Raw genomic sequence first — 14,388 nt, forward strand, 5'->3', positions numbered from 1 at the left:
GATATTAGATTATTAGAACATCCTGTTCAGACTTTAAAAATACCAAAACCAGTATCCCCAAGGATCAGATCTTCATGCAGAACTTGTATTTCAGGTTTATTTAAAAAGAAAAAAAAAGGACCTATGGTGAAAAGTTGTGTAAAATTGGATTACGCTCCCAACAAACACAGCAAAACTTTGACTAACACGTTTCTGTGAGAATCGTTTGGAAGCATTTAACCCATTTTACCTTCCACCTTTCCTAAGAAATGGTGGTATTTCCTACAGATCGGCCTATTACAAACTGGCTAATTGCAACTTAAAATTTGTTGTCGTGGGAGTTTCCAGTTGTTCTATTTCTTTTGGGATGTTATTTCTCTATTCAAATTTGGTTTTAAAATTTCACATTCACATTTTCATCTCTTACATTGACTTAAGTATAATTTAGATACAGCTGAGTAGCAAATACCGCTAGCCTGTCAGCCCACTGCACGTATGATTTAATGCCTTTCGCGGTTACTGACGTATCCGAGTACTAGCATGTACTGACCGGTCCCAAGTACTGGCACTCGGCAGGCGCTGAATGTATATTCACTGACAGAACAAAGCCCTGAGTCACAGCTAGAGCATTGTCTTACTGCACATTCCCCAAACCATTTTCATCAGTAAGCCCCTTAAAATTGCATGGGTGATTACAACTCTCCAACCAATAACGGACTGAAGGTTCGAGTTGCATGCAGAAGAACTTGCTGGGTCAGGAAATACCAAAGGGAACTTCCCATGGGAGACAATAAAATCTCTTCTTTTGGTAGGTCAGGCTTCTATTTTCATCTTCATAGTTGCCATCTGACTTACCTGTTTCTTTCCCCAAAACTTAAGTAATATTTTATGTTCCTTAGAGTTCATTCAAGAATACTCCGGGATTACTGCAATTATAACCTATGGAATTAGTGATTTCCAACCCTGCTCTTTTTATGAACCCAAATTTACTCAAGTATTAAATGGTATGGAAGGGATGCATTACGATTTTTACTATCGATTTCATTGATTCTTTCACAGACTAACATCTCTGAATTTGGGAAGTATCTTACAATTCATGCATCTTAGCATTGTGTTGTTGTTTAATTGGCAACTTTTTTTTCTAAGTGGTGTGTAAAATATTGGTATGTCTCACAATGATGTCTAAGGGTAATATTAGAAGCTGTAGTTCAAATTTCCAATTTCAAGCCAACAGTTTCCCTGTCCTCCCAGCCACTCGCCCAGCATAAATATATAACTGAAATGTTGGAAAAACTATCCAAACACAGTTCAATTTTATATAAAATATTTAATTTTTAAAACACAGGCTATTCATGTCACATAAATATCTTCAATTTTAGGTTAGCTGCTATGGTCAGCAGAATTACCGACTGTGACTATTAAGAATAACTTAGATACTGTCACTTATAGGAAAGTCTAAAGCGCTAAGACTCACCATATTAAAATTTCAGATACTTGAATACTGTAGCTATTTTTGCTAAATTTCAAAATATTTCACTTCCTGCAATGTAGTTTTATTATAAGTTGTTAGTACTCAATATTCAAATAAAAGCAAAATAATTTTTCTTCCATTCATTTCTTTCTCCCCAAGAAAAAAATTCCATTGAAAAAATAAAATGATCAACTGACATCAACTCATTTTATAGCAGTAAAATGGTAAAATATCCACTTTAAAATATCCTTACTGTCACCAAACTATAATGCTTCCCATATACTGTTTTGAAATGCAGGTTCACAAGTCAGATAGAGGGCATGGGGGTTAAAAGACTGACTTCAGAACTGGAGCAATTTCCGTTCTAAAACAGTTCTTCCAATTTACAATTCCAATCAAAAAGTAAGTTACCAGGAGAACAGTTAAAACAAAATGGTTAATTGGCACAACTCTCATTTCCAGAGTTTATTTTTCCATTTAGTGATAATGGAAACACTGGTTCTACACCTTTGGTTCCTTTCGAGAATTATTATAATTCTGTGTGTGCGTGAGCGTGCACAAAAAGTTAGTTAGACTTGACAGCATTACAGCTTACATAAGGGTTAGTCCGTCATTCTGTTGCTTTTAATAAAAGGAAAAAGAAATGTTAAAATGAACTAAAGTTGCTCTAAGTCTGGCAGAAGTCGTAATAAACCTCACAGAAGGTAGAGGAGGGAAGATAAGAGGTTTTCTCTCACTACTTTTTCTTTTTTGCTTCAATAAATTCAATCTAGGCAATGTTTCTAGTTAATTTTTTCTTAAAATGGCAATTGCATAACTTAAGATATGATGTTTGCCACCCCTCCCCCTCCATGAACTTTAATAGAATCTGGCAAATTCTGTTTCTCAAGCCTTGCCTCTACATTACTGCCCTCCAATGATCCATGGCAAAAGGAAACAGGGACAGGATGGCAGCCCGAAAAAAATGGTACTCGGAAATTCTCATTGAGCTATTACTTTCACCCACTTAAATGACGTAACTTTGTAGAACTTCTTGGAAGTAACGAGGTCCTGACTGGAGTTCTAGTCCCTTTCTCTGCTCTCACTCTCCTGTCAAGACAAGGTGATAGTGGAAGGTAACACAGCCCAAGACAGGCAGGAAAGAAGAAAGTGGGATAGGCAGAGGGAATGGATCTAGCAGGAACTGAAAAGGCCGCCCCGAAACACTGGAGAGCTCCCTGCCTCTTCAATACAGTGTATTGATTCCCTTTAGAAGACAAATGGGTGTGAAGGTTAACTGCTTTTTCAGACCTTAAGCTTACCTGTTAAGGCACTTACTTACCCTCCCCTCCCCATATTTTTCATATAAAACCCACTATTTCATTTGAATGCATTTTGCTTGGCTATGATAATCTGCAAAATAAAACAAAAATAACGTTGACCATTTTTTTTTTATAAAACTGTTGCATCAAGAGAAAGGTTGTGTTTTATTTTCTGAAGTGAGCACAAAGTACACCTTTCACAATAACACTGAAAGCAGGTGCAAAGACTGACAGTGACCTTTGACTAAGGTAGCTTTGTAAAAAGAAAAATACCAAATAAATCAGTGCCCTTTCTGATTGTTGTAAAACTGGAGGGGGGGAGGGGTTGGTTGGTTGTTACATAAAAGTTGGTCCAAACTTACAAAGAAAGCACAAATGTGCATAGTTCAGGAGATCTGCAAGAGGGCCATAAAAGACTCTTATGTCCCTAAGAATAGCATCCACTGAAAACTGCAAGAATACAAAATAAAATTGTTAACTAGAATTTGTGAAGATGTACAATCAACAGATCTAGTTTTTAGAACAGCATGAATTTAAGCAAAGGTTTTTTTTTCTTTTTTTTTTTTTAACTATTGTATGCAAGACCCTTTTCCACATAAAAATAAAGCTGTTGTTGAATTAATATTATTCAAGTCTCTTGGATTGCTGCCTTAAATTGCAGCTAGAAAAGTCTTTCCAGATAAAAATGATGTGCCTGAGGAAAAACAGATACTCAGTATGGTAACCCTCTGCCTCGACCTCTGCCAGCTGATGTGCTAATGTGTCCCCTGTATCCTTGTGAATATCCAGGTCCTTGGGCAGGAGAAGTCCAGGTCTGCCCGTGCATGAGGCCGGGGCCGCCCGGGTTTTCCTGTAAGTTACCACCATAGTTATAGTTGTGCATCTTTGCTGGCAAAGGATGAGTACTCTCTGGCCCCGTCGTAGGGTCACTGCTGTTCGCCAGGACGGCAATGGGGCCATGGCTATATTCAAATCTATGGTCCTTGTCTCCACTAAACAACATGGGACCGGTATTGAGGTAAATGTCTCCATATCCAGCTACTGAACTGGGAAATGACTCGGAGAAGGCAGAAGGCTGAGGCGGACCACCAGAATGAGATGAAGTAGTACTGTAGTTCTCCAGAGACTGAATGTCTGAGTTTCCAATGAAGCTGCGTCGTTCCAGCGGTGGAGCAGAGCTACCTCCTAGACCATCACTGCTAACGTAAGGAGCGGAAGAGAAAGAAGAGGATCCGAAATTGTCCTTGTAGTCGGAAGTGGGTACGTAAGTGTCTCCTGCCTGGTAATCAATACCACTTTCCCTTTTGGGGTCATCCGGGGGCTGATGCTGAGCGAGCAGCTGTAACAGGGCTGCTTTCACTCCGGCATGAGGGTCAGTTAACGAAGAGCTAGTGGTGGGAACATGCTGGTTTTCTGTCCGATAATCCAGATCTTCTTCAGTGACTGGTGGTGGTTCAGGTGGTTCCGGAGGTCGCTGATCAGGAGGCAGAATACGAGGCCGGTCTGGTTCTGGTGTGAGCTCCAACATCCTCATATCCTGGTGCTGAATGAGGTCATCTTGCCCTAAGTGAAACAAAGCCAAAAAAGAGAGTTAAAAGTTATCGTGAAGGGGCACCTGGGTGGCACAGCAGTTAAGCATCTGCCTTCGGCTCAGGGCGTGATCCCGGCGTTATGGGATCGAGCCCCACATCAGGCTCCTCCGCTATGCGCCTGCTTCTTCCTCTCCCACTCCCCCTGCCTGTGTTCCCTCTCTCGCTGGCTGTCTCTCTCTCTGTCAAATAAATAAAATCTTTAAAAAAAAAAAAGTTATCGTGAAAAACTAGATGTTCAAAACAGTCAATGTTTCCTATGGGTGGTTGTAAAGAACATTAGAAGTTCCATCTCCAGAAAAAAAGAAAAGGAAGAAAAGAAAAGAAAAGAAAAGAAAAGAAAAGAAAAGAAAGAAAAAAAAGAAAAGAAAAAAGAAAAGAAGGAAGGAAGGAAGGAAGGAAGGAAGGAAGGAAGGGAGGAAGGAAGGGAGGAAGGGAGGAAGGAAGGAAGGGAGGAAGGAAGGAAGGAAGGGAGGAAGGAAAAAGGGACCTAAGTACTAATATTGCCTGCTACCATTTAAGTCTACGGTAACTGAAAACTTTAATTGCACTGGACCTTTCAAAGGTATCTCACATCTACCTATTTATTGCTTGAAGAACACAAGCTCCTGTACACATAAAGTTTCTGCCTTGGTCAATACCGTCTGTCGCAGCTGGAGGAAAAGACTACTTCTCAACCACAGGCTTCCATGAGGAAGCGCTATGGCGATCATAATGAGCTATATCACACATGGAGAATCTACTCCTAGGAATAAACGGATAAGAAAACAACCTATATCCGGTGACCCCGGAATTCTCGGAACCTGTCCACTAGCAACGCCGCTGGACAATACGCATCACGGACGCCCCTCGACATCAAGAGGACGGTGGGAGCACCAGTGCTGGAGGTCTGCCGTGGGCACACTCACCCGACGCCGGAGTGCTAGGCTCTGGGGGTGGCCTGAGTTGTAGCGACGCCTCGTGTCCTGACCCATTTTCCCTCTCTTCCAGCAGCACGTCCTTCTGCTTTGACTGCTGGGCCTTTATTAACTGAGTCAGCAGAACCGCAAACGCGCTCTGCACGGCGGCCTGCGCAGCGTCCGTCTCCACTTTGGGCGGGCCGCTCTGAGAAGAAGGCTGAATTCCTCCCAAGGGTTTCGAAGACTCCTGTTGTGGTGTGGATGGATCTGTCTGTTTTTCACCTGTTGCCAAAATTCCAGCAGGAAGGTTTATTTTATTTAGCTGCTGTTGAGTCTCAGAGTTTACCTTAATGTTCAACACTTGGACAAAATCAGCCACATTAACACTTGTTTTAGACTGTAGGAGGTTTAGTAGGATTGCCAATTCACTGTGGTTTAACTGCTGTCCAGGGCCTGTTTTTACTAAAGACAAAATGTGTATTAATTAGAATTGCCATAATTCATAGCACACCCCGTCCCCCAAAACGGCCCTGTGTGACCATATTCAAATGTACATTTGTGGGACAGTGTTTAAGAAACACTGTGAAAAAGGCATCTCAGTCTAGTTCTAATTTCATGGACGTTTAAGATGGAATTGCACGTAAGTTAAAACAACGGCAAAAACTGTGGCCCGTTTTGAAGAAGTTCTCTTCAGGGGTAAATACTTCAAAAAAGAAACTCGAGACTATGTCTGGAAGCCCATCCCCTAGACAGAAGCAGGAGCTACGGGAACGGAGGAGGAGAAGGACAGCTAGAGTCAGCACTCTAAGCATTTCATGTCCTTTACTCCTCACAACAACCTGTAAGCCATGCTCTTGGTATCCCCCCCCCTTTTTTTTTTTACTGAAGAAACGGACATCCAGAGACACTAACTCGCCCAAGGTCACACTCTGTAAGCGACTGAGTTGAGATCAGAACCCAGATGCTCTGATTCCAAACTCGGGGCTCTACGCACTGCACAGCTCATCTAAAATAATGCTTATTTTCTAAGGACTTCACCTTATTTGCGCAGTAAATTCCAACTGGATGTTGCAGACTCTTTCATGAAATGTATGTTATTCAAATCACGTTTTTAAGTTAACTCACTTCGGGAAGTGAGTTAGAACTCCTACAGAAGCATGCTTATCATGTGCACACAAGAGGGTATTAACTCGTCACCAGCAAAACAGATGCGGTTGTTTTTTTCCATGTTCAGTTTAGACTTGTGACGGCTTACACAGATTCTTGTGCAAGCTTCTCCGAGTCACTTGTAACAACAAGGCCCGAGGCTATGTGCTACTATGTAAGTTCAGTGATAATACACCGATAAGCAATTTCTATAAGCGTAACAGGCAAGTAGAAGAGAAGCTCCAAGAAGATGAAAGACTGGTGATTAACGCTATCCTTTTATTTTCTCTCTTGATGTAACTTGAGATACTTTTTATTACTTCTTAGTTATTTTTAGGTTAACTCGAAACAGACTTTTTCAAATTCTTGTGACCCGCGGCCATTAATAAATAAGGAGCCAAGCTTGTTTGCTGCACGCTAAGAGCCACTTTCCCTCATTTTCCAGTTCATGTCTCTATCAGCAGAGGTATTCTGTAACTATGCCGAATCCTCTACAGAAAGGGAATTTTCTTATTTTAAGACCCCTGATGATGATGAAAATGGAGCAGAGAGGATTCATTCCTATTTCACAAAACCAGAACTCTCACTTCTTAACAGTGACAGTTAAAAAAAGGAGAGGGGGGAACAAAAAATAAAATGAAACTCTGACCAACAAATAACAATTGGTTTGGTTTGTAAAGTAACCTGCATCAGCGCTTTAATGTGGTCTGACCAAGGTCAAGTATGAGCTTGCAGATTACATGGGGAAGCATTAAAGGTAATCTTTCTCAAGCTTTCTCAGCTAATCTACTCTATATTTATACTCAACCACCAAAAGTTGAATCTGATCAGTAGATCTGTTTGAATCAACCAACTGATCTTTGAAAGAAAATGACAGAATGAGTTTAATAACACTTCCGACAACACTGAAAAGGTTTTGTTCTCATGAAGAAGCCGACTCTTGTAACAGATTGAGTCAGAGGAAGAAATCTGTTTTCCCCCAGATATCCTTCTTTATCATACTTCAAGTCTTCTCTGGCACAACAGAAGATTCCAATCTTTGAGATTCTATAATATAATGGGAAGTATATTAAGAGTGACCTGAGGACATTTTACAAACAGTACTGAAGAGCTTCTATTAGAATTTCGGCCGTTTCCCTGTATCTTTCTACTAACTCCTGTACTAGGGGAGGAAGGAGAGAGAAACCTGACACGCACTAAGCATATGTGACCTGACACTTGCTCCGCAAGTTCATCTTACCTCAAGCCCGCCTCACACTGCGGTGCCAGAAGCAGTGAGGCGTCAGCACTGGCACAAGCCATTAACAGGGAAATGTCAAGTTCGGCGAATAAATCTTCATGTTTTAGCCACAAATGCTTTAACATTAGAGCAATATAATCCCCGTGAGGCACAAAACAAGGGAAGAAAATCAACCCACGCGTGAAGCATTACTGACCAGGTGCTACGTTCGAGTTGCCCTGAGGTTTCAGCTGTGAAGACGGCAGCACACCCTGCGGTGTGCTGGTCCTGCTGTCATCTAAGCCGAGAGACAAGTCCTTTCTGGGGGCTTTAATTGCGGACACGTCATCAGTCATGCCCATCTGCTTCTGTCTTCTTCGCTTTTTACTCCACAGCTCATGACAATCTTGCCATAAAGGAAGGCTGGAAAAAAAGCATCAAATTGTGTGTCATCGTTACTTCTTAACCACACCCCAAAACTGTTACTATTTACTACAGAGCACCAAAGCTGACCCCCAACGCCCCTGCCAGTTGCTCCTGAAGACTTGAGACACATGCTGTGTGAGCTCCTCAATAAAAATCATCCTTGATGCCCCCCTCCTTCAGGGCTTCACCTTTACAGCCGGACTATTTTTCCATGACTTCTGAAGAATCAGTAACTAATCATTTAGTAAAACTATGAACAAAGAACACAGGTTCATAAAAGTATGTTACTATCATCCTTGGTGCAATCTTTTAAAGCCAGTTCTTCTCACAGTACACCATACAATAGGACATGGGAAAAAAGGCAAAAAAAGATGCCATTTGCAGAAAATGGAAACAGGATTAAAAAATAGTAAAAGCTAGGAGATAATGTCTGTGAAAAACTTTCTGGTCAAAACTCCTTACTTTTTTAATACCCTCTTATTTACTTCCATAATCAAGTGCTCTAAAATTAAACTATGCTACAGAGAAGTTTCAAAAAATAGGTAATCCAGGCTCATGACTACCCATCAACAGAGTTCTGAAATAACTCGCAACTATCAAAATTACCCACGATTCTGAAACAATTCTGCCTTAACGTGATTTCATAAAAATGACAACACTGCAGAGTAACTTTTGCTTAAAGGAAGACCTAAATGTTTGATTTATAAATGTTTTCTTCTTATCCTAATAAAAATTCCAATGGGAAGTTACTATTATATCTATTTTAAAGATGAGAAAATTGAGGCTTGGAAAGGTTAATAAACTTGCCCAGAATAACTACAAGTGCCCTGAAGCGGCCCCAGCCTGGTGATAGATCTGCCGTCTTCAACCTGGAGATGTTTCCTTAGGGATGCTTCCCAAGGGGGTACACCTGAGACCGTTTTAAAAGAATTCACATCTATGTCCTCTTTGCTGAAATCGATCTCTGAGAAAGGCCTGCACAGCAAGTTCGTTCACACCTCCTCTTTCGCAGTTACTCGCACCTCATGTTATAAAGTAAAGGCATATGCAACAATATGGTCGAATCTTAGCAATATAATATTAAGTAAAAAAAGTCATTCCCAAAAGATTACAAACAGCATGACACCCTTTTATAAAATTAAAAACTAAAAATTTTAAATATAACTTTTTATGAGTACATATAGATGGCAACAAAAGTATATACAAAAGAAAACAGGGATGATGGTTACCTCAGGTGGAGGGAGGCAAAGGGATAGGTCGTAGGGCAGGGGGTGGGGAGAGGGTATGATATGACTAACGTAGGTTATTTTCAAGGTTCTAGCTTTTATTTGGTAGGTTCATGGCTGCTTATTAACATCATTTAAAATAACTAATTAAGTAACTAAAAAAAAAAAAAAAGAGAGCCATGCATGGACCAATGATGAGTGACACAAGGATTATGATTAAACCAAGTCTATGCACCTGAGGTCCAGAAACAAAACAAAGGCATACCTCTCAGCCATCTTACTATGGTGCATTGCCTCAGCGTGTAAAAACCTCCTGGAGTAACAAACAAAGGTACAATTTGAAATATTGATACTGGGAAGCTTTAAGGCATCATAAACCCGCCAAAGACTTTCCTTTCTGTGTGTGCGCGTGTGTATGTGTCGTAAGACGTGTGGCCTTAGCCCCGGGGGGGATACTCTGAATTCAGACTCACTGCAGGACTGCAGTTAGGGGAACTGCGGTGACTTCTTCTCCCCTGATGCTCTTGCGGGGGAGCCCCGTGAGAGGCAAGCAAAGAAATCCACTTGTTAGTGGATTTTGTTAGGGCTTTTGTTCCCTCCCACAATTTTAAGCTAAGAGATTCCTCTATGGATTATCTCAACACTCATCTCTAGGACAGATAAACATTACCCAACAAATAGCTGAAACGTACAGGTTAGTGATGCTGACTCTGGATACACCAGCAATGTTTTCCAGCGTGACCCAATGTTTAGCTGCTTTTCTGATGGTTCAAATACTGGCTCAGCCACTTACTTACTGTGTCTCATTAGGCAAGTAACTTGACCTCTGTGCCTCAGTTTCCTTATCTTTAAAAATGAGATTAGCAATACAATCTAGCTTATGGGGTAGAGGTAATATATGTTTAACATATATGTAAGTGCTGGACGGTGCCTCTCACAGAGCAGGCACTACATTCATGTTTGATACCATTTATCATCATTCAACACGACAGTTTAAAATTACTTTTATCAAATCACATCATGAAATATTTATTCCAATTACAGTTGATCACATTTTATCTTATAAGTTGTTCAGTGCTTTTCACTGGCTATATAAGAAAAAATAAAATTATAGGCTAGCTGTCACTCTAATTCACTTTTTAGCAATATAAGCTTTCTTTTCATTAAATACATCAGAAAAATTTGACACCACATCTAATACAATTAACGTAGTTGTTTTGGTTTTTTGTTTTAATACCTCATTCTCATTTGATTATTCTGAAAAAAATGATCACAAGAGTTTAACACATACACATAGTTCCCAATGGAATACCATACACCAATGCTTTTCTTCATAGTCCTCGCCTCATAATTTATCATTTTAACTACCCATTATATATTACAAACTATGTCTTTATATAACTTTTAATTTCTATATTAAATCAACAGCATTATAACTTCACCTGACTGCTTCAGTGATGTATCCCTAATTTATTACTGGATTACAGCCTGTTCACCAAAATGTGCATTAACATCCTTATTTTTAATAGAGAAATGCAGTCAGGTGTGTTCTGATAAAACTTAAGTGAATTTAGGTGATGTGTTTGACAATATGGACACAGTTTCCAATTAGGTTACGTGACAGACATTTCCCATTAATTATATGGGATGTATCTGCAGTTTCAAGGTTTTCACAAAAACATGTAATAAAAAAAACAATCTAACATATGGACTGGCAAAGTTGTACTGACATTACATGTTGACTTCCTAAACTTTTCTAAGTATAATGGATGAAACAAGTACTAATAAAAGAAAAAGTACCAAGTATAAGAAGTCATTTAGGGGCACCTGGATGGCTCAGTTGGTTAAGCGACCAACTCCTGATTTAGGCTCAAGTCATCATCTCAGGACTGTGAGATCGAGCCCTGTGTCAGGCTCCGCGCAGGGTGTGGAGCCTGCTTCACATTCTCTCTCTCCAGGACGCCTGGGAGGCTCAGTCAGTTAAACGGCTGCCTTTGGCTCAGGTCATGATCCCGGGGTCCTAGGATCTCTCTCTCTCTCTCAAATAAATAAAAAGCTTAAAATTAAGAAAAAAATTTCTCTCTCTCCCTCTTCCTCTCCTCAGCCCCCTGTCCCTGCCCCTGGTTTGTATGCCCTCCTCTAAAAAAACAAACAAAACAAACAAAAACAAGAAGTCCTTTAATAAGTATTGGTTAATCTTCTTTAGCTTTTTTCCTCAAATTATTAATTACTGGATTAAAAAAAATCTTTTCAAGTCACGTGGTTTCCAATTCGTTACTATCAAGAAAATTAAAAGAGAAAAGTTGACACCTGAAAGGTCATTAAAATAATTTCTGATGACACATCATCACCACGGGATTTTTGCACATAATGTGGAAGGAGTGCAAAGAACTCAGACATAAAACTATGACAAAAGTCCATCCATTCGCAAAGGCTTATTTACAAGGGTACTTATAAAAAAAGAAAATTACAATTAATGTGGGACTTTCTCACTCTAGAATAAGGAGTTATTAACTGACAGATATTAAAATTACCTGGGTGGTTGCATTTCCAACCAAATTTACTACTATATATATTTTTTATTTTTTAATTTTTTAATTTTTTAAGTAGTCTCCACACCCAGCATGGTGCCCAACACAGGGCTTGAATTCATGACCCAGAGATCAAGACCTGAGCTGAGCTAAGATCAAGAGTTGGACACTTAACTGACTGAGCCACCTGGGCACCCCTTCCTTTCCTTTTTTGAAAAAAAAAATTTAATTGAATTCTAGTTGACATACAACATTATATTAGTTTCAGGGGTATGACATAGTGATTCAATAATTTTCTTGCCTTTTTAAAACTTAAATACATACTAGTAATATTTGCAAAGACCATTTGATCAAAAAGAAAAAAAGCTTTGTATTTTCTAAGTGACTCTTGGTGAATATCAAAATCCTAAGATATTTTGATCCCACTGGATATATTTACAAGAGTGATGTAACTACCCCATTTAAAAGTGTCAACACTTACCAGACACTGAAATTTACATCTTTTGCAACTATTTCAACCCTTGATTTAAAAAAGTTTAAATGTCAGTTAAAAATGTGCTCGATATAGCTTTTATTGGAATTCTTTCATGTGGACCACTTAAACCAAGAGATAACCTAGTATTACCAATAATGGGAGAAAAATAACCTTATATTTCTCTTGATAGGATAAAGCAGGAAGCACACCTCACTACCTAAGAAGTATTCTTGACACACACACAAAATGTTATACTAATTCTGATCACAAGAAGGCAATTAAAGCTAGACTGTAGAATGTTTTACAAAATAGCTAGCTTGAACTCTTCAAATATGTCAATGTCATAAAAGCCCTACCCAAAGAGTAATTAAAGACTGAAGAGACATTGCAACTAAATGAAATGTGTGAGTGTTGAATGATTTCTTCATCCAAGACAAAAAAAAAAACAAAAACCAAAAAAACCAGACTATAAAGGAAATTACTGGGACAACTGGAGAAATCTGAATATGGACTGTCTACTAGATGCTGCAATGTTAAATTTCTTATGCTTTATAATGGTACTGCAGTTATGAAGCCCTCGTTCTTATAGATACACAGCAAATTATTCATAAATGTTGTGTCACTCCCACAATATAATATTCAAATATTTCAGGGAAAAAAAGCTTATATATAGTGATAAAGCAGATGTTAATAACTACTGAATCTAGGTGAAGGATATACGAATGCTCATTGTACTGTTCTTCCTATTTTTCTGTAGAGGTGAAATGTTTCCAAAAAATTGAAAAGAATTCTTCGAAGGGGTACTAGAGTCAAAGTTTCAAGACTGCTGATGAGGAAAAAAAACCCAAAACAACAAAAAACCCCACCATGGAACAATTAATTCAACAGTGAATGATGCAGATCCTTCAACATATCAGATGACAGATCCTTTGTCTTTCAAACCATCCCAAATGGCAATTCATATATAGTTCAATAAAAACTTAATAAAGCTGAATATGAAGGTCTTAGAAATATAATAAGCCCAATCTAAGTGATAAGTGGAAGAGCCAGGATTTGAACTCCAAAGCCCATTTTTGTTCATTCACAATATGCTAATTTTATTACATGGAAACATTTTATTATAGAAATAGGCTTGCTTTTACAATGCTCATAATTTTTTAGGTTACAAAGGAAATCCCTACAAAGTTTCTAGATCCTATCAAAAAGAACCAAATGGACTGCTTTGTCCCCTCCCTCCCCCCCAAATCAATCCTAGAGAAATTATAGGAGCCACAAGGGAATGAAGGATCAAGAACCCAGCTAGTCTGACTCCCAAATTCTATACATTTTCTCTGAGTCATACAATAAATCCATTCTATACTGGCTTTTGTTACTAATGCTCTTTTATCCAATGATAAGGATTTTCTATTGGACAGTCTGCCAAGGAGTACTTCAGAACTGCTCTTTTCTTACAGAACTAACTTAACTTGCTGGGTCCACCCTTCACTAGATTTGTATTCTTGGGCAAGTTTCTTAACCTCTTTGAGCCTGCTTCCTCCTCTGCAGAACGTGACAATAATAATACCCACCTGATAGGATGTAATACAGGAAAGATGCTTAGCATAGCACTCAAATTTTTAACTATAGCAACTAGTAGCAGTATAAACACTAGTATTGGCAGAAGTAGTCCTAGAATAGTACTAGCAGCAGGAATATTTTCCTAGGGTTGAAATCTATTAATAAAATTAGAAAGAGGAAGGCTGCTTTTACTAATCCTATGGTTAGCTGAACGTGACGCAAGGTTCTGCATCCTAGATGTGCAAACTATGTGTATTACTACTATCCTATTTCTTTTGATTTAGGCTATTTCTTTTGACTTAACTAATCATGGACTAGCTTCTGATCATTTTATAAAGATGCTAATAAAACTGTCCAGATGGGAGCTGACATAATAAAAAGCCACTTACTCTGGTGGAGGCATTTTTGAGGGCTCCACGTCCCGGAGGAACTCGCACTGGAGAGCCTGTTCTGCAGTGCAGCGCTTACTAGGGTCCAAGGCGAGCATGTAATCAAATAAGTCTAGCGCGGCCGCAGGAATACTGGCGTGAGAGGATGACAAGAGTCATACGTGGTCTTTGACACAAGCT

The 14,388-nt window shown here is 39.2% G+C and overlaps 1 protein-coding gene across 3 annotated transcripts in view; it reads right to left on the reverse strand.

The window, feature by feature from the left end:
* Positions 1–1,291: 1,291 nt before the first annotated feature.
* Positions 1,292–14,388, reverse strand: part of CDK13 (cyclin dependent kinase 13) — a 118,516-nt gene continuing 105,419 nt past the window's right edge. Inside the window, exons 11-14 of one of the 3 annotated variants that reach the window (XM_026502864.4) lie at positions 14,209–14,340; positions 7,822–8,027; positions 5,249–5,521; positions 1,292–4,314 (exon numbers count right to left, since the gene is read on the reverse strand). In XM_026502864.4, coding sequence (XP_026358649.1) covers positions 3,464–4,314; positions 5,249–5,521; positions 7,822–8,027; positions 14,209–14,340 — 1,462 coding nt within the window. In that variant the 3' untranslated portion in view covers positions 1,292–3,463. Of the gene's footprint in view, positions 4,315–5,248; positions 5,702–7,821; positions 8,028–14,208; positions 14,341–14,388 lie in introns of all 3 variants that reach the window. The other 2 variants (XM_057304155.1, XM_026502854.4) reach the window with 2 other exon arrangements.

Source organism: Ursus arctos, unplaced genomic scaffold (assembly GCF_023065955.2).
Source record: "Ursus arctos isolate Adak ecotype North America unplaced genomic scaffold, UrsArc2.0 scaffold_3, whole genome shotgun sequence".
In the NCBI taxonomy this organism is placed as follows: domain Eukaryota; kingdom Metazoa; phylum Chordata; class Mammalia; order Carnivora; family Ursidae; genus Ursus; species Ursus arctos.